The sequence below is a fragment of the Oryctolagus cuniculus genome, chromosome 19 (assembly GCF_964237555.1).
Source record: "Oryctolagus cuniculus chromosome 19, mOryCun1.1, whole genome shotgun sequence".
NCBI classification, from domain to species: Eukaryota; Metazoa; Chordata; class Mammalia; order Lagomorpha; family Leporidae; genus Oryctolagus; species Oryctolagus cuniculus.
The window spans coordinates 22898528-22919378 of NC_091450.1; the positions used below are offsets into that span (position 1 = coordinate 22898528).

Here is a 20851-nt window from a genome sequence, read left to right on the forward strand (position 1 = left end):
ATAACCGTACAATTATTTGAAAATATAAGAGAAATGGAGCTTCCATAGAAAAAAGTATAATATCTACAGTAAATAATTTATTAAATGACATTAGCAGCATATTAGACCTTCATTACAAAAAAGTCAATGAACACATGAATAAGAGGGACAGCTAATAAGACACTGTAAAAACAAAAGCAGAATATTTTTAAAAATTCACTTTAAAAATGGTAAGAAACGAGAAATAAGGTGAGTGTAACAGACTGGACAAACCAAAGCTATAGCAAGATGTAAATTCAAACTCAACTGCGGTAGGCAGCCTCTCAGCCCCCAGTGATCCCTGCCTTTTGGTATTTATGGCCTTGTAATCTTCTTCCCTTGAGTAATTTGCTTCTGGCCAACAAAATATGGCGGGCAGTGCTGAGGGAGTGTTACAGAAGATTATCACTTCTGTTTTGCTAGCACACTTCCCTCTTACCAGCCTTAAGAAAGTAAGCTGCCACACTGGGGGCAAGGAATGCAGAGTGGCCTCCAGCCAACAGCCAGCAAGAAACCATCCGGTTAAGAGCAATTAAGTAAGCTTGGAAGTGGATCCTTCCCGAGCGGAACCTTCAGAGGAAACCCAGCCCTGGCTGACACCCTAACTGCAGGCTCGTGAGAGCTAAGTCAGGCCTGAATTCCTGACCCACAGACACTGTGAGAACACAGATAATGTGTTTTGTTTAGCTGTTGGATTTGAATTTGTTACATAGCAATAAATAGCTAATATACCAGACACAGCATTACCTTAAACGTAAGTGATCTAAACATTATAATTAAAAGACAGAGACTATCCAGTTAGATTTAAAAAAGAAAGATCCAGCTGTATGCTGCCTATAACCAACTTTAAATATAAAGACACACATGGGTTTAAGTTAAAAGCATAGGAAAAATTATCTCATGTAATGCTAAGCATAAGAAACTTAGAGGAGCTTCAGTAATATCCAACAAAGTAGACTTCAGGAAAAAGATCACTACCAAGCATGGAGGGATATTTCATAATGCAAAAAGGTCAATTCATCAAGAACACAGTTAACAGAACTTAAAATGACTAAGGAAAAATAAACAAATTCAGAATGGTAGTTAGGACCTGTTTTCAACAATTCTCTTCAAGTACTTGGGTGGCAATAAGTATACAGAAAATCAGTTAAGGATATAGAATACTCAAACACAACTTCACCAACCCACTGGACCTAAATGACAATTATAGAACATTCCACCTTCAAGAGTATTGAGTGAAACTGGCCCTTGTCTATATTCCTGTAGAACAATGGTCCTTCTACTTTTTACTTGTTACTTATTTATTTAGTGGACTGTTAAGTCTGATTATAAAACTAAAAGAAAAAAAAAGGAAGGAAGGAAGGAAGGGAGGGAAGCAGGGAGGGGGGAGGGGAGGGGAGGGAATCGCTACATTCTTATGATAGCATATAGTTAAAATGTAATAGATAAAAAAGACAAAAGACCAAAATACTTCCTAAAACCACTAGACCCTGATAATCATAATTCAAGACTAAGTTCTTGGATTTCTTTTAATTTTAATTTTTGGCCCTAACTTGATCTGATTGGTATAAACGTAAATTCTTTTATCTGGAAAATCTAATTTATAATATGAGGATGGTTCAGAGTTCATGGAAAATGGAAAGAAGAGATAAATACTTCGGTGCAAAAATTTTTGAAATTTATACATATGAAGGGATCTTAAAAAGTTTGTGGAAAATACACATGATGAAAAAAAATGCACATAGATTTCAGTATTTTTGCAGCAAAATAAACATTTTTGGTTCTAGTCTCCACAAACTTTTTGAAGTGTACTAGGTGTTCAGGTATCCAAATAAAATTTTCAACTTTTATTAGGTGTAAGCCTTTGGCTTCTGTGGCGGGCTCAGAAAGCACCCAGCAAACACCCTACTAGCTATGCTCTTTCTACATACAAAATAAACAAGAACATGGTAATGCAACCAGAGATTTCAGTAGTCCATTAACAAATCATTATCCAAACAAATTCTATTTCCTAGAAAAATATGAAGAGACTAACAGAAATATATACAGAAAATCTGTCAGAAAATATATTAGAGAAGCAACAGTTTCATGCATATTGTTTAAATATTACTATTATTCTTGGCTTGAGTAAAACAGTAACACACATATTTTTTCAGCATATTTTATTTGTATTTTAAACATCAATCAAGAGCCACACAATTCTTTAATACATTCAATAACCATTTGTGACCAATTACTAAGCAATTTATATTTTGTTGCCTTTTTTTTCCCTTTTAAACTAAGGAGACTTAAAATGTCCCAGGTTTCTGACAGACTATTAGAATATGATCAAATGAGTTTTATTTATATATAATACTAGTTTTAAGAGGCTTGGTAAATCAATTTACTTGCTTGTTTCTCATTTTTAAACTCATTTAAAACATATTACATTCCTATAACAGAATCAGACATCAAATCATAAGAAATTTTTGATTGTATGTAATTCATATTTACTGGTCAAAACTTGTAGATTAATATAAAGCATTAACTCATCAGAAAGAAACATGTACAAAAGGAGACAAAGCACACAAAGTTCCCTAAGGAGACTGACCCTTCCAGCATGGAGTGCTGCTCGCCCCTGGAGTCTCATACTTGCCATTCACGGGTTCAGAGGGGACAACCATGAGGCTGTTTACAGCTGAAGCCAACTACAACCCTAACAAGTCCTAATTATCCATTTCCTTAAGAGGCCCAAGCTCCTCATCTCTTGGATTCCACTCTTCCCATTTATTTTTAGCACTACATTCTTTTTATGAAAAAAGAAATGTATAATAATACACAATAAAATACTTAAGGGCATCTAAGATTAACTGAAACTTGAGGATAAATTAATTTACAGCACTTGCCCCCAAATCCCCATGACCTCAAACCTCATCTGAACAGTAACATCACACCATCATTTCAGAGTTTTTTAGAACAACAGAGCTGTTTTCACAGATTCCTAAGGTGATTGTGAAACAAGTAACTATATACAAACATGTATTTTAAGATATATTTGTTTCTTAAAAGATAATTTCTGAAGTTAATAAATTTCTTCATTAAATGATTAGGTTAGTGAGAAAAACTAATTTAGCAATGTGACCACGTAAGATTTCCTAGAATCAAAAAGGATAAGTTAGATGACAACTCAGAACAAGAAATCTCTTTCCACATCACAAATAACTGTTTTATTACTTCAAAATACCAAAAGTCTTCTGTATAGCATTTATAATTTACATCAAATGCCTTGAGTCCCAGCAACCACATCTCCTAATCTCTTTAGAACAAGAACATAAGGAGAAAAATCTGTCAGCCAGTCCTGATGACAGAGGGTCTGTTTAGGAGTTTCCCAGATGGAATGGCCCTGCTGGAATTCCTTCCAGTAGCCTGTGAAAATGTCAGAATGGAGTCTGTGTTGGAGGTCACAGTCCCTAGAGAGCTCTGAGTTTCGGCCTGTTTGTCTTTTCACATGCTTTAGTGTTTGAAAATCCTTCCTCGCAGACACTGACTGGTGCCCAGGGAATGCGTGGATTGTGGGAACTGGCAGTGCCCACGAGAAACGAGCTCCATGGGAAATCCGTGCCTACTGTGTTTGCCCTCTCGCCACTCGTCAGATAAGCTGCTCTTCAGATGCTATGACGGTATGTGACGAGACATTAAGAAATTGCATGTCAATTTGACTTCTTTAAAAAGAAATCCTTGTGGAAAATGGGAGCAAAAGTTATTGGGACTACTGAAATAAACAGTAGGTTATAAAGCACCACGGCAAAACCCTGAAAAACTATTTTCACTTAGTATGAATTAAATGCTGTGTTTAAAAAATGATACATACTAATAACAAATAATGAGGGGGCTAACTATATGCTCACATTATTCAATACACTTGACTTGCATTCACTTATCTAATCCTCACAGCAAACCTACAAAGCATCGGATCCCACCAGCATGATCCTCAGTTCGCAGATGAAAGGGAGAATAACTAATGTTTTCAAATCCACATAGCTAGTAATGGTGTAGCCAGGATCTAGACTCAGATAGGATGGCTCCAGAGTTGGTATTCTTAACCACTGTGTATGCTGCCTCATTTGTGGCACCTTCACAGCAAACACACAACAGGGTAACCAAAACATGGACCAAGTAGGTAGTGCATGCCTTGCAAACACACTAGTCCAAATGCTGTATTTCATTTAGTCCTCTCAACAGCCTACCCGTAGGCTTGCATGATGTCATACATCTAGTACAACAGAAGAAGGTCTACCAAGTTTGACTCCACAGCATTCTTTTAAACTAGGATCTTCTTCCTCTGCAAGAGTCATTTCTAAATTAATTTTCTGTATATATAGTCAAGGGAATTAATTATAAAGATCTTTATATCCAGCAATTTTATGTGTACACTACATTTTGAACTGCCTACATTGTACCAGAGGCTTAACATCTAAGAATTATTTTAAGGTAAGAGACTCAAGATCATTCAATAAATGTTTGCTTGCAGTAGTCATTTCTTCTAGTGGTTAAGATGCCCACATCTCACAACAGAGCACCTGGGTTCAGTTATCTGGCTCCTGGCTTCCAGGTTTGGCTCTGGTCCAACCCTGGCCATTGTGCACATTAGCAAGTGAACCAGCAGATAGACGGTAACTCTATCTTTCTGTCTCTATCGCTGTCTCTCTACTAATCACAATACGAATAAAGTACTCTGGAGTTCCAAACTCTTAGCTTTGGCTTGGCCAAGTCCTGGCTGCTGTGGCCAATCGTGGTGCAAACCAGCAGTTAGAAGTGTATGCTTTCTCTCTCTCTCTCTGTTGCTCTGCCTTTCAAATAAACAAAAATCAAAAGTTTTTAAAAAGTATCATGATTTCATGCCTTGAAATAACAAAAAAATTTTGGGAAGAGCTGAGTGTTCTGATGTGGAAAACTTCTCTTTTCTATAAAACATGACGGTGGTTTGCTCAAGCAGACGCCAGTCCACATTCTTCTTAACTGATAAAGGCTTCTGTCAAAGAAGATCTTCTATTTTGTAGCTATGAATCTCAAATCTGCAGAGTGCTGACAATCCTACAACTGGTCAGTTTTTAAACTTAGCCTACAAGAACCAGAGGCAAGTTGTGAATCAGACATTTTGCTTTTCTCATTATGTCTTTAACACACACAGAGGTCATATCAAAAAGTTCTTGACAAAAACAGATACTCAATTATTAGCATTTTCTTAGTGAAAACAATATAAAAGAATGTGAATAATTTGGATTTTAGAAAAAGCTAAAATATTGCCTTTTAATTCAAAGTCTGATGTCACTAAAAAATATTAACACATAACTGCCAACCCTTAAAAACCATGAAAATGAATATACTGCATATTCTAAGTTAGATACATTATTTTTGAGGATAATATAAATTAAGTCAATTTCTCTTTCCTTTTAAATATGAGGGAAGTGACTAAGAGAGAGAGCTGGCATTATGTTTAAGAACACAGCCATGAGGAATGTGTTAAACAGCAACATAACTAACTCCTAACTATCAAACATTTCATTAGTTAACTGAGATGGAAGTTATCTTCCATTCTTTATGTGTCTGCTGCTCAATGAAAAGCAATAAGGCAAAAGTGATGAGATCTAAGAACACATGATGTAATGAGGAAGGGCAGCCAGGAGAAAGACTCATGGGCTGGAAGCTACCATGCGCAGACTACGATGGGCACACTGTGACACAGAGAGCTGGTTAGACTTACCCACACTCACAGACTGAGTCAGCAGAGGAGGCTGGAGTCCTGACTCCCAAAAGACTACACTTCCTGTTAATAATAGTGAGGGCAGCAGGTGAGGGCAGGAGAGCCAACAGGACAGATTTCAAGGACTTAGACAAACATCAGGTACAACATTTGCTAATTAGTCTGGGTAATTATTCATTACAAACCAAAGAGGCAGTTTCAATGTTTGCTGTTCTACTGCATTTGTCTTATTGCTTTCTGTGACAACAGTACTTTATTACTGATATCTGAAATTACACACAGGAAGAAAATAATCTTGGGTCACTTTTTCCAGTACACTCCAGATACTTATCAGGTTCTTTGAGACATAAAAGAGAACAGGCATCCAATATCTGTCTCTTTTTAACTTCAGTTTTATGAAAATTATCTCAAATAAGCTATGGAAGAAATAATGTGCTTCTAAGACTCTAGAAACTAGAAAAATCTTATAAAAACTCGAAGCAAATATCTTTGTACATTTAAGATGATGTGATTTCATCGCTGGCTTAAACTACTAATTACTATCATGTTTTAAGTCTTATTTTTAATAAATGTTATCTGATATACCCCAAGGGCACTTCTACAAGAAGACACAATTTCAAGGCTGGACTATCTGCTGAAAATGACGCGTCAGGGGGTGTTATATTTGGGATTCTGGTCCTGTGGATGCCCTTGTGAAAGGGTGAACTCCACTCACCCCCTCAAGGGGAACTAAAGCAGGCTCATTTCTGTGCTGATGCTGTCAGCAGATGGAATTCACTGTGAGCTACAAGTGGGAAAATATCAGTTCACACACACAGCCCCTTTCCTCCATCCCTTCACATCCACACACCCCACTCAGGTGTGTTCAGTCATAGGCTGCAGCAAACTAAATTCTCAGTAACAACAAAATGATCTACATGAGAACCCTAGGGTAGAAAGAGGCAGTGGGTGGGGTTACAGGTACTTATTTACATTGTGGAACAAAATATGCTATTTAACAGGAGACTTTATAAAGGCCTTTAGGAAACAAAGTACCTAACCGTTAAGGTACTTACAAGGCTTATTTTTCATTGTCACAAAAAAAAAAAAAAAGAAGGGTTAAGAGCTGCCACAATCAATACAGAATTTCATCTGCGTTCTCAGCAGGATAACACCTTGCTTTTTAAGCTTTATGATTCTGTTTAGTATTGAGTCCTAAAGCTCAATTTTTAAAAACATTTAAAATTTGACTAAGAAAAATCACAATCAAGTTTGCTTTTCTTTTTAGTCTACATAGTCTAACTTATGGAAACAGGAAAAGAAATTATTTAAATGTATCAGAATGTGTATTAGTGTCCTCGAGATTCTAACTATGTTGATAGCAAAGCCAGTGACAAGAGAAATTTGCAGGAAATCTTCCATTTCTATCATCTCCAGTTATAGAAGGGAAAAGCAAGAATCCCATTGGTCTCTCTTGGCTGTTCAGCACGTATTTAGTTCTTTCCCATTTATGACATTATGAGAATTTTCTGTCTAGTAGTTAGCTCCAGAGAAAAACAGAAATTTTCTCTCAACAATCTCCGTTCAGCCATGCCCATTTATGTACAGCCTAAGGAATACAGTTTGCCAAAGACAAACGCTTACCACCTTTGTGCATTTACACACACCTGAACTGAAAGTAAACCTAACAGGTTAATGAGGAACGAGGAGATGTTTTCAAATTAAAACCCACAGAAAGGAGTAGCTATGAACATATGCCATTCATTTTCTATGGTGCAAGGCAAGCGGTTTTCTTTGGCTGGGTTCCATGACTAGACAAAGTTCATTTGACTGTAAATATATTAATACATGTATTGAAACAAAGCAAAGAGCCATCTTGTGTACAACCAAGTTGAATAAATTATTTTCTCTCTAATAAGTGATTATTCAGGAACAGAACGAGATTGTTTAAAACTGTTCAGTGTTTAGTAAGTTTAATGGATAGAATTAGGAAAAAAAAATTCTAGACGGGACCAAAAGCTCCAAACCATAACAGCTATAGCAACTGGTAATACCGAAGTTTAACATAAGAAAAGCAGAACCCTACTCATTACTGAGGCCTAAGGTGGTGTTTCCACCAATCTTGCCTTTCCCTACTTTGGGGAAGCACCTGAGCTTTTCCTGTCTAGTACTTTTGACAGATTTCCCCAAGACTCCCAATGCTGACCGTTTGACCGTTTGAAGGGAGTTAATAGTGAAACATGAAGACCGATCTAATACTTGTAAAAAAAAAAAAAAAAAAAGGCAAGGCCAGCATCTCTGCTCCATCTGTGCTTGCTTTAGGAAAGGCCGTGGCTTGTGTCTGTCTATCTGCTTGTGACGGGCTCAGTGGCTGGGAAACGCCTGCTGCCTACAGGGCTGCCTTCGTGTTCCATTTGAGAACTGTTTGGCCACATTCAGGGATACAGGAAAACCCCAGTTTGCCTTTACTAAACATCTTCTGTATTTACTCCAGTAGTGGGACTATCTTGCCACACTACTATGACTACCAACATAAATATTAATTAAAAATAAGGGAAGTTCCTGGAATCATTACTTAAATGTCAACTTCATTTTCCCTGTAAAGTTTATTTATAAACTACTAAATAAGATGATCTTTCTACACACTAATCCCAAACTGAAATATTTCCACTTCCTCTACAAAATAGCTCTAACTAGTGAAATTCAAATGCTCAGGAATAATAAAGTACAATGACCCCCAAAAAAATCTGAACTGAAATATCAGTATCCAAAAAGTACTATGTATTGATCATTTTGAATGATATGATTGAAACATGGACCCAAGAAGAGCCCAAAAAATGAATATTCATTAAAAAACTGAAGTGAGGAAGTTATAGTCCTTTGATCCATAAATTACATGATGTGCATATACTGTGCTCACGTAACTGTCAAAAACCCAAATTTCATGTTTTTATTTAACATATTTGTTTTTTTAAATCAACATGTTGTTTTAAAATATGTATATTCTCTGAAATATATATATATTGAGTTAATTAACATGTTTCAATTTACACACATTTTTTTGTGGTAGAACTCTTAAAATTTATTCTGTTAGCGATTTTCAATACAATACATTGCTATTAGCTGTAAGTCATCATGTTATAAACAGATCTCTTGAACTGAATCCTCCTAACTGAAATATTATATCCTTTGATCAACATCTTCCCCAATATCTAGATTTCATTCAAAGACTTCTTTTATACCTTGGCTTGTACATACAAATTAGGCTAATACAACACGATTGTGAAATTAGAGCATATGCCCATATTTAAGGGAAGACTTCTAACTTCCAAAGAGGGGATTATCTCATATTTAAGTCCTTTTACAATATCTCATATTATCAGATGCTCGTTTATTTACTTAATATTTAACACAAAAAGGACTCTTGGGGGAAAACATACTGGCTTAAAAACCAACAAATTCATGGCTAGCTTTAAGTTTATAAAAATATCTTAGAGAATGAGAAGAAAAAAATACAGTAATTCTTGCAAGGTTATAACCTTAAAACTGAAAGTGCTAGATAATGTTACAAAAAAGCATTTTAAAAACTGCTTTTTAAAAATAGTCAAATATTATTTTCTAAAAAATCATAATAATAACAATTGTTGATTCTGAGAAAGTAATATAGCAGGCAATGGACAAAACCGTGAGGGTGATCTGCTTTTCACTATGTATCTGTAGTATTTTAAACCATGTATATGTATTAGCTACCAACAAAATGAGCTACACTGAACTAACCCCACGAATGTTAAACCAATGCCAGGTTAAACATGAGCATGTTGTAGAAATTATGATTATGTAACTGTAAAACAACTTTTTAAATAAAAGTCTCACAGTTTTGTGAAAGGTACTTATGAGTGAGACAAAATTATCAAAGTCAGATAAAGCAGGCATTAAAAACTGTTTTAACCCAAACAAAAGAGAAATGAAGATATGATCTACAAATTAAAACTAGATGGATGATGCATGGGATTCTATTGGTGATAAAAACACTGACTACAAAGATTCAGGTGTAGAGTTTGAGTGGAATGCTTTTATAAACTATGAGAGATTAAAGCAATCTCTCTGGTGCTGGCATTGTGGTACAGTGGATGTGGTACAGGCTGTCACTTGCAATGCCAGCATCCCACAGTAGAGTGCCATTTCAAGTTCTGGCTGCTCTGCTTCCAATCCAGCTTCCTGCTAATGTGCCCAGGAATGCAGTAGGAAATGGTCCAATTACTTGGGCACCCCACAACTCAAGTGGCAGACCTGCACGGAATTCCAGGCTTCTGGCTTCAGCCTGGTTCAGACCATTTGTTGTGAACCAGTGGATGGAAGAACTCTTTCTCTATCATTTTGACTTTCAAATAAAGAAATAAATCTTTTTTTAAAAAAAGCAACTCTTCTACAGTACTGCACTGCTTATAAAATGTAACTAATGAGCTTACACTGTTGTCATTTTATTACCTCTCTGAAAGTTTCTAAGGGGGGACTACCCCGTGTTCAGGCTTAGCTGTGAAGCTTTACACGAGAATGTGGTGAGCTGGAGCAGGAGGAGCAGACGGCTGGAAAGTATAAACTCTCCCACACAACTTCCTTCCCCTGCTGCAGATGGCCATTTTTGTGAGCAGCTGTGTATTCTGCTGTTACACCTGCTCACATCTTATTTTCTTTCAAGGTAATTATTTGGATTTTAGAGGGGTGCAGGTATCCTGTGTAAACTGTGAACACATTTAGTCATGTTTCAGTAAGTGTGGCTGTACTCTCAGCCTTTGTCTATGGTTAAGCCAGGCTCCTCAAGGATGGAAGACCTGCAGGCCATCACTGGTCAGCCACAGGGTCTGGGAGGCATGGACAGCACCAGCTAAGATGCTGCTTTAAACCAATCTGAACAGTCAGGGCTTATGCCCGCAACAAGATTCAGATACAAGGTCAAACATATGTCACCTGAAGGAAGAACAAATGTCAAAGACATGAACTAAAAAACAGAAGTATGTATGTGTTTCACGTGTTTTCCTTAGTAAGAGCAGATCAATAATGAGAAGGAGTGAGAAACACTCAGAATCCAGAGAGTCACTAGCAAGGCACATAGACGTGTTCTGTGAAGAGTTTGATTTCTTTCTGGCTTTTCAAAATGGAAATTAAAAAAATATATTTGCAAATACAAGATTCATGAGAATAGTGGATAGTAAATCCAGTTGAAAATCTTAAATCTACCTTTTAATTATGTGTGTTTCAAGTGTTTTTAAATTTTAACATTATATTGTATTTGCTTTTTAAGTATTAAAAATAAGTGTCTATCATTTCTCTCCATTTATGTTAAAAACTGACAATCTTGTGTTTTCCAGAAACTCTGGGCTGCCTCTGTGATCAATGAAAATATGCTGAACAAATAAGAAAGAACAGAAAATACTCACTTTGCAAACAAGGATAAACTAGCCCAAGACTGAGAATCTGGTCGTTATACCCATTAATCTAAGCAATACTCAGATAAGAAGGTCTTGCCTCTTAACGTTCACTGATGTACCACACTGGAGATGGGGCCGGAGGGAGAACACACTCTACCCACAGGCTACTTCCGTGGTAGCAGGATGGGAAGTCGCGTCCCAACACTTTCGCAGCAGGGAATCTGCTGTGCTAAGACGGTTAAATCCAAAGCTGACTTCCAAAGGTCATTTACTACCAAAGACACTGCTTAGGGAAATACTGATACATCCAGACAGAAAATGCAGTTCTGCCTGTCCCTTAAAACCGTTCAGTACACCTCTATGCGGGCCTTCTCTGGGACAAACAACCTGCTTGCTGAATGTAATGGACAAAAAACTCACTACCAAGAGGACTAGGTAGGGCTCAACAGACGATACATCTACAGTGCACATGCTCAAGAACTCACCATTCTTCCTTTCATTTAGAGGGGGTAGGTGCTGACTGGACTGCAAGGAGAGCTCCTGGAATTCATGAGCCACGGCCTCGCTCTGAGGACTTGGAGCAAGATGGGCTAACGGTCCCAGTTCATCCTCGGTGTCTATGGCCCCTGCGTGATCCATTGTGCTCCAGCCACCGGCAAAAGGGAGTCAAGTCACCTCTTGAATGTGGCCTGTTGAAGAGACTGCCAAAATAAAGAACGTATAAGTAGACAGTACGCTTATTTTCTTTAATTTGCACAGAACTATCCAAATGAGAATCTTGGGTTGTAGACCACTTTTACTGCTGTGTGGCCATTACCAATTCATTGGCATTCTCCTGAATCCAGGTTCCTGTCCAACAAAGAGGTATAATATACTTCCCATCTCAAAAAGCCCTTAAAAGGTAAATCAAAATTCAAAGATATTTTGCATAATTTTTATACTACAATTAAAGTTATAGGTATTGATATCATTACTTGTTCTTAATGCATGCTAAAATGACAAGAAAGTCAACTAACACTGATGAAAACAAAGGAGCAGTCTGGCTTGAAAATCCATCTGAACTCCTACGTATAAAGCAATTAAATCAGCATTCACAGCAATGGGCAATGTTACAGATAAGAGTGCTTCCAGAAGCCTGAGACTCAAAGTGAGAACAAGAAACAGCACTTTGAGCTAACTCATGTAGACACCAATGGAAACATCAAAAAGTTTGTGGACAATGGGATTAACAGCTAAGTTCCCTTTGGTGCAAAAAGTATTTGCAATCCATACCTTGCTTTTTCATAATAAGGCATTTCTCTTTGTAGCTCATGACAGAGAAACCATTTAAAGTCACTGAGATTTGGGTTTGTTACTACAGCATATAACCTGGCCCATTCTAATTCAGAAATCAGTAAAATAAGTATCAAAGACACATGAAAAACCCTTAAGTATGTATATGTGACACTGGCTTAGGGACTCCACAACAGGCGGCAAGAGCGCTGTGACTGTGCTAGGTGGCACTGTACACACGATCAGACGCTGCCTGCTTTCGTAGTGGCAATCCACATCCCAGTTAACTCAGCTACTTGTCTCCTGGCAGACTTGTGGGTGGTTCTCAGTTTTGGACTATTACAAATAAAGATACTATGAACACTACAAGTATTTATTTAGATACAAGCCTTTATTTCTCTTGTGTAAATACCAAAGAGTAGAATGGCTGAATTACATGGCAGCTGTATTTTAAAATTTTAGGAAAGTGTCAAACTTTTTCTGAAGCACTTATACCATTTGGCATTTGTACCATCAGAGTCTGAGGATTCCAATTGTTCCACATTCTTACCAATACTGCATACGGCTGATCTTTTTCATTTCAGTCATTTTAATGGGCATGTAGTGGTATCTCATATTGCTTTTAAAAATATTTAAAATTTTTAAAAATGTATTTGAAAGGTGGAGTGTCAGAGAGAAAACCAGATATAGACAAATATCTTCCATCTGCTGGTTCACTTCCCAAATACTTGGAACAGCTGGGGCTGGGCCAGGCCAAAACTAGGGACCGGGAACTCAATCCAGGTCTCTCATGTGGGTGGCTGGGGTCCAAAGACCTTGAGTCATCTCTCGCTGCCTCTGAGGGTGTACACTGTCTGGAAGTGAGTCAGTACCCAGGCTCTGAATCTCCCCTGGCTTTCATGTGCCTTTCCTTAATGACTCACAATGCTGCACATCTTTAGTGTGTTTATTTGCCATCTCTCCATCTTTTTTGGCTAAGTATCCAATCAAATCTTTTGCTCATTCCTAAAATTAGGTGGTTTATTTCTTTATTATGTAGTTTTAATAGTTTTTTTTAATAGAAAACTCTTTTTAGTAAATGTAAATTTCAAAAGTACAACTTTTGGATTATAGCAGTTCTTCCCCCAATAACCACCTTTCCACCCGCAAACCATCCCATCTCCTACTCCCTGTCCCATCTCATTCTTAAGATTCATTTTTTTTTTTTTTTTTGACAGGCAGAGTGGATAGTGAGAGAAAGAGACAGAGAGAAAGGTCTTCCTTTTGCCGTTGGTTCACCCTCCAATGGCCACCGCGGCTGGCGTGCTGTGGCCGGCGCACCACGCTGATCCAAAGCCAGGAGCCAGGTGCTTCTCCTGGTCTCCCATGGGGTGCAGGGCCCAAGCACTTGGGCCATCCTCCACTGCCTTCCCAGGCCACAGCAAAGAGCTGGCCTGGAAGAGGGGTAACTGGGACAGAATCCGGCGCCCCGACCGGGACTAGAACCCAGTGTCCCGGCGCCACTAGGTGGAGGATTAGCCTATTGAGCCACGGCGCCGGCCAAGATCCATTTTTAATTATCTTTATATACAGAAGACCAACTCTATACTAAGTAAAGATTTCAACAGTTTGCTCTCACACAGATACACAAAGTATAAAGTATTGTTTGAAGACTAGTTTTACCGTTAATTCTCATAGTACAACACATTAAGGACAGAGGACCTACATGGGGAGCAAGTGCACAGTGACTCCTGTTGTTGATTTAACAGTTGACACTTTTATTTTTGATGTCAGTGATCACCTGAGGCTCTTGTCATGAGCTGCCAAGGCTATGGGAGCCTCTTCAGTTCACAAACTCCAACGTTAACTTTTAATAATTGTTTATATATTCTAAACAAAAATGACTTATCAGATATGTGATCTGTGAATATTAAGTCATTTTTGTTTCTCCTGGTCTATGTCTTATCTTTTTACACTCTTAATAGGGTTTGTGCACAGCACATCTTTAATTTGATAAGGTATAATTTTTCAATTTTCTTTTTTTATGGATGTTTCTGTTGTTGTAGCACCTTTGTTGAAAGTCCAGCAGCCATGGATATGTGCATCTATTTCTTGACGGCCTATTTAGTTCCCAAAAATGCATGAGCTTAAATACTGTATATAAGCTGTGCCCCAAGTCACTGGTGATCCTTGAATGATGCATGTGCCAGACGGATTCCATGCAGCTTACCTCAGGTAAAAAGGACTGCACTGAAATTTTAAGGACTGCTCACCACATGAAACACAGAGAATGCAAAAATTAGTTCAGCCGTTTACCTAATAGACTCCAGAGTTTCTCATGAATCAGAATTCCAAATTCAATGAAAACGCCTTTTGATAACAAAGGCAAAATTTTCACTAGAAGAAACTACAAGAAATGCTCAAAGAATTTATTCAGGCTAAAGAGAAGTGATACTAGAAGGAAACTTGGATTTTTAGGAATGAAAAGCATAATAACTGGTAAATATGCAAATAAATACTAAAGGTTAGTTTTTTTCTTAGTTTCTATAATGTTACCAATGAAAGTAAAAATTTTACATCTTATTGTGCGGCTTATAATATAGAAGTGATACAGAGGTCTTCAAAAAGCTCATGGAAAATATGTACTATGAATAAAACTATGCATGGATTATACAAAGTTTCATACTTAAATATGATTTTTTTGACAGGCAGAGTGGACAGTGAGAGAGAGAGACAGAGAGGAAGGTCTTCCTTAGCCGCTGGTTCACCGCCCCGTGGCCGCTACGGCCGGCGTGCTGTGACCAGCGCACTGCGCTGATCCGAAGCCAGGAACCAGGTGCTTCTCCTGGTCTCCTATGCGGGTGCAGGGCCCAAGGACTTGGGCCATATCTCACTGCACTCCCGGGCCACAGCAGAGAGCTGGACTGGAAGAGGAGCAACTGGGACATAATCCGGCACCCCGATCGGGACCAGAACCCAGTGTGCCCGGCGCTGCAGGCAGAGGATTAGCCTATTGAGCCACGGCACCGGCCTTAAATATGATTTTTCAAAAATTCCATTTTCGAAGAAATGTTTGAAGTCTCCTTTATATATGACAAATATGACATAAAGAATAAGAGAAAGGTAATATAGTCAATTCTTTTACATTTCTATCCATTGCAAGCAAATAGTCTAATTTTAAGTGGACTGAGAAGTTAGGGTTGTATACTCTAATTCTTTTTAAAACAATCACTAAAAATACAGAGTTTTAACTAAAATGCCAATAGAGAAACTAAAATGGCACACCAAAAAGGGAAGAATTTAGAAACAAACAAAAGAAAGAAACACAAGATTGTAGCACTAAATCCAGTCCTAGTAATTACATTAAATGTAAGTGGATTAAAAATTCTAATTAAAAGACAGAGATCAAGAGTGGGTTGAAAAAAAAAAAACTCTAAAAAAATGCTTTTGAAGTGCCATATTGTACATTTGTGGATACAAATAAGGTAAAAGTAAGTGGATAAGAAGATAGGAAGTCTAAGAAAGCTGTAATGACTATATTAATATAAACAAAGTAGATTTCAAAAAGATGTGTTAGGTTAGTGAATTTTTATGTAAAATTACTTATTTCCCTAAGAAACATTAAAACATGACTCCCAGATTTTCTCAAAACTGAATTTCCATTTTAAATTATTCATACAAAATAAAATCTGTTCACACCACATTAAATCTAAGATACAAGCACTATAACGCCTTTATAATGGCAAGATGTACAAACTCTGAACATTAGTGCTAATGACTTGGAAGATCTTTTAGGCGTAGATTTTAAAATATTTTCATGCAGTACTACCTTTTCTTCACATAAGAATTTTTTTCAATCTATTATGCTTTGACATTACACTCACCTTAAACTCCCACACATCCTTCCAAATTAAGAAAATTATAAGCTAAGTAATTTTTTACAAAAGTGTAGCAAAGGGAAAAAACATGGTTTAAAAAAACCTTTAACTTAAAATTCATGAATATTCTTGATGGAATATAGACTCTACCTATTCTGGAATTTTACAAGCTGTCATCTTAAAGTCTACTTAACTACTTAAAATTTTTCTTTTGAAAATGAAATCCACCACCAAATACGAAAAACACTCTGTCAAGAAGTCAATAATTGAGATGTTAAAGAAATTAGAACACGGTCTTTAATTGGGTCATAATCTAGATATGAATGTAAAACAAGCTTTAATTGGACAAACTGTGAAAGAACAATTTGTCTAGAACTGACTGAATGAATGAATAGGGAGTTATTACAAATCTCAATATTATATTCCAAAATGAAACAAATACATCCTTTTTTTTTTCAGCATTAAGTAAAAGCAGTCGATACTAGTAAAATCAATCTGATATATGGCTTCTGCTTTGTGAACGCAAACTATTTCACATTTACTATGACAAGAGATAGACAAAAAAAATACAGAAAAAAAAAATCAAGGGGCATTGCAGTTTAACTTCTTCTTCCATTCACTTACTCATTCCTGCTTTTCTGAATAGAGGCAAGATAACACCAAGAATAAAGATCCTGGTTTTAAAAAGATGCTGAGCTACTGGGCTAACGTGGTCCTAAAACATGGCTAGCATTTGGCTTGAACTGACTTGAAGTCCAAAGCTAACTCTCTTTCCATTGTACCTTGTTGTTCAGGTAACTAAGTTACACAAAATACTAGTAAATGCTATGGCATATGATCACTGTTAAACACTAGAAATGCTAAATAATGAACGAGTACAAAGGTTATCAACATCGGTCTTCAGAAGTTTAACATCAGCCAAATGAAAATAGGTAGCTTTTCCAAATATACCCATCAAAAAATGTTGTACCCAGCCAAACTGTTGTCCTTGCTGTTTCAAGAGCCCATGAATTACAACATTTGGAAAATACCTGGCAGAAAAATAAATTTCTAAATTCAAGCAAGGTAAAAGAGCAGAGTTAATCAAGAAAGTCAAAGTTTACCACACAAACTAATTCCCTATGTTAAAAAAAAAGTGTTTACAATAAAGTCCCACAATCAAATGAATTGAAAACTTTGAATCAAAAGCACTTTCAAAAACTATACCTTAGTGTTATTTGATTAGGTAGATAAATGATATCAACTCTAGGTTATTATTTCACCTGTTCTTCACCCAAAGCTTCTGGGGGCAATTTATCAATACATGATATTAAAGTTCAAATTTATAAGAACAAAAATCACATCAACTGTGTGAGTATGTATGAAGGTATTTTTTAAATTATATACTGTTAGTTCTGCATTATTCTCTTCTATATGAGGTTTTCTATGGGTATCAGTAGTTCATTATCAAATCTGCCTAAACGTTTCCATGAATAAAATTCATCTCCCAATTGTGTTACAAGGGAAAAAATAATGGCATCAAGGACTACTTCGTCCAGTCTGACTATGCTCGGCCTTAACAATCAGTGCAGAACCAAACATTAGCAGTTCTTAAGTTATATGTCTCAGGGCAGTGCTGTGGTGCAGAAGGTTAAGCCTCCGTCTGAAGTGCCAGCATCCCATATGGGGCAGGTCCCAGCTGCTCCACTTCCGATCCAGCTCCCTGATTATGCAACCTGGGAAAACAGCAGAAGACATGCACACATGCGGGAGACCCGGGAGAAGCTCCTGGCTACTGGATTCATCAGCCCAGCTCTGGCCGCTGCAGCCATTTGGGGAATGAATTAGTGGATGGAAGATCTCTCTCTCTCTCTATTTCTCTATGTCTGCCTTTCAAATAAAATAAATATTTTTTTAAAAGTTACATGTCTCGGCCGGCGCCGCGGCTCACTAGGCTAATCCTCCGCCTAGCGGCGCCGGTACACCGGGCTCTAGTCCCGGTCGGGGCGCGGATTCTGTCCCAGTTGCCCCTCTTCCAGGCCAGCCCTCTGCTGTGGCCAGGGAGTGCAGTGGAGGATGGCCCAGGTGCTTGGGCCCTGCACCCCATGGGAGACCAGGAAAAGCACCTGGCTCCTGGCTCCTGCCATCGGATCAGCGCGGTGCGCCGGCCGCAGCGCGCCGGCCGCGGCGGCCATTGGAGGGTGAACCAACGGCAAAAGGAAGACCTTTCTCTCTCTCTCTCACTGTCCACTCTGCCTGTCAAAAAAAAAAAAAAAAAAAAAGTTACATGTCTCTATACAAATATTATTTCACTATCAGGATACAAAATTTTCATAAATTCTTTATCATGAATAGTGTTTCCAGTCCCCCAGTTTAATTCCTGGTTTGATAAACTGAATGCTCTTACATTAGAACAAAGGAGTATTTCAGTTGAAAGCTATCTTAGAACCAATGTCTAGTACAAGTGCTTCTCAACTCTTTCCCCACACTTCGTTAATTGTTTGGGGTGGACCCCAGATCTTATAGACAGGACAGATCATTTGCTCAATGAGTAGTAAGAGAGGTCAGAAGCAAATAATTATGTTGGCGTTGGGATCCAGTATTTTAATTTGAAAAATGGCAATTACAACTGAAAAGATAAGACTATTTAGTGCATTTTTACTCAGGTTGGCACTAAGTTTAGAATTCTATGCTTTCACTCATTTTGCCTTGATGGCCTCTCTGTGGGTATCATTATTCTGCCCCCTGCCTTTTAAATTTCTAGGGGTTTGTTTATTGGCATTTGACCCACAGTCCTGGTCTTGGGTAGGAAAACCAGCATCTTACTCTTGCCTCCATTCAGTCTCCGTTGTTCTAGCAATCCAAACCCCTCCCACCCCCAGCAGTGGTCCAAATACAGTGAAAGGGCCCAGGGACGTGATGCACTGTTCATTCAAGAGCCTGCTGAGTCTCAGAGTCAGACAGTGGGAATATTTGAAGTTCTGCCCATTTACTTCCACAACAGAAAATGAGCAGAGACAGGAGGTGGAGAGCAAAGGTGCTGGCTTCCCTGCATCTTGCCTAAGTCATTATGGCTATGTCTCTGGATTTGTAGGCCACTCCTTTCTTTTTCAGCGACCACACGATTCCTTGGGACAGGCAACCAGTGACCGATACTGCATACACACATGGTTTAAAAAGTTACTGACTTGCTGCCACTTGGAGACCCAGCCATCCCAGATTCATCATGGCAGTGGTTCCACCACAGGAAGAGCTGGTACAGTCACAGACCATCTGTTACCCTTCATCTGTAGGTATGCGTCACAACTGTCACAACTGCCCTATTCAAACTGGCTAGTCTTGTGCAGTGAACACAGCAAACAAGCAAGCAGGCGCCACAGGTCCTTCCGTGTGGTCTCCGGCACCATCTTTTCCGATGGGCCCATTTTTTTTTTTTTAAAGATTGATTAATTTGAAAGTCAGAGTTACAGAGTTAAAGAGGAGAGACAGATGGCTGCAATGGCAGGGGCTGTGTCAGGCTAAAGCCAGGAGCTTCTTCCAGGTCTCCCATGTGGGTGCAGGGGCCCAAGCACTGGGGCCATCTTCCACTGCTTTCCCAGGCCATAGCAGAGAGCTGGGTTGGAAGTGGAGCAGTCGGGACTTGAACTGGCTCCCATATGGGATGCAAGCACTGCAGGCAACGGCTTAACCAGGTACGCCACAATGCCAGTCCTCATTATTCCCATTATAGATGAAAAAATCAAGTTTGGAAAGATCAAGCAAACTGTAGAGACTAGCATCAAAGCTAGATCTTCAACTTCAGGACCCAAACTCCTTCCACACTAATACACCAATGTACTGCAATAAGACAAGACCTATGCAAAGGGGTTGGAGAAAATAATTAGAAGAGACAGATATAGGGGACAGAAGCAGATGGAGAATAGGAAGCTAAGTTGTAAAAGACCCACTTATGCAAGTCTTTAAAACACATACTGAGGGTCCACACTATTAGGCACTGTGGGGGCACTGGGGTTCAAATGATGGATCCATCAAACCTTGTTCTCAAGGACACGCCCTTTCCAGACAGGCAGTCGGTGTGGGAGCTTTGCTGCAGATGAAACACTCTCCTTTCACCACTCCATTTTAGCAAAAAAGTTCAAAGTGTGACTGTAATTAAACTCCAAAGGAAAAGAAAATGAAATCTATAGCTGTAAACGTACTACACATATGGAGGACATCTTTCTGACCCTAGGTTACAACTCTTTTTTTTTTTTTTTCCAAATCTTTTAAATAAACAACTTGTAGCAGGGTTTTCATTTGTATTCTTATGTGTAGCTATTAAGTATATGGCAAAAATGTAGTATAAATATATCAAATACTGACAATATATTATACAGGCAAATTGTTGTATCACAACCCTTGTCACCCTGGAAGTGACTCTTACGGTTCTAAGAATGCCAATGTGAGTTTTTACTTGTTTACTGAATGAATGAATAGCCACTTCTAGGGTAGGCCAAAGCCAGGAGCCTGGAACTCCATCCGGGCTTCCCACATACGTGGCAGGGGCCCATGTATGTGGGCCCTCTTCCATTGCC

General features: G+C 38.3%; 1 protein-coding gene, 1 long non-coding RNA gene and 1 pseudogene across 14 annotated transcripts in view; 1 reads left to right on the plus strand and 2 right to left on the minus strand.

Annotated features, from left to right (window-relative positions):
- MRTFB (myocardin related transcription factor B) overlaps positions 1 to 20851 on the minus strand; it is a 290368-nt gene that overhangs the window by 103254 nt on the left and 166263 nt on the right. For 11 of the 13 annotated variants that reach the window (XM_070064809.1, XM_070064810.1, XM_070064815.1 and 8 more), the window contains one exon: positions 11655 to 11870. In XM_070064809.1, the coding sequence (XP_069920910.1) occupies positions 11655 to 11808 (154 nt within the window). In that variant the 5' untranslated portion in view covers positions 11809 to 11870. Of the gene's footprint in view, positions 1 to 5761; positions 5825 to 11654; positions 11871 to 20851 lie in introns of those variants that run through there. The other 2 variants (XM_070064817.1, XM_070064807.1) reach the window with 1 other exon arrangement.
- On the plus strand, positions 3508 to 11903 carry LOC138847101 (uncharacterized). Its single transcript, XR_011384703.1, has 2 exons — positions 3508 to 3677; positions 11110 to 11903. It is a non-coding gene; the product is annotated as an uncharacterized lncRNA (long non-coding RNA).
- Positions 19196 to 19830, minus strand: LOC138847100 (transcription elongation factor SPT4-like; annotated as a pseudogene).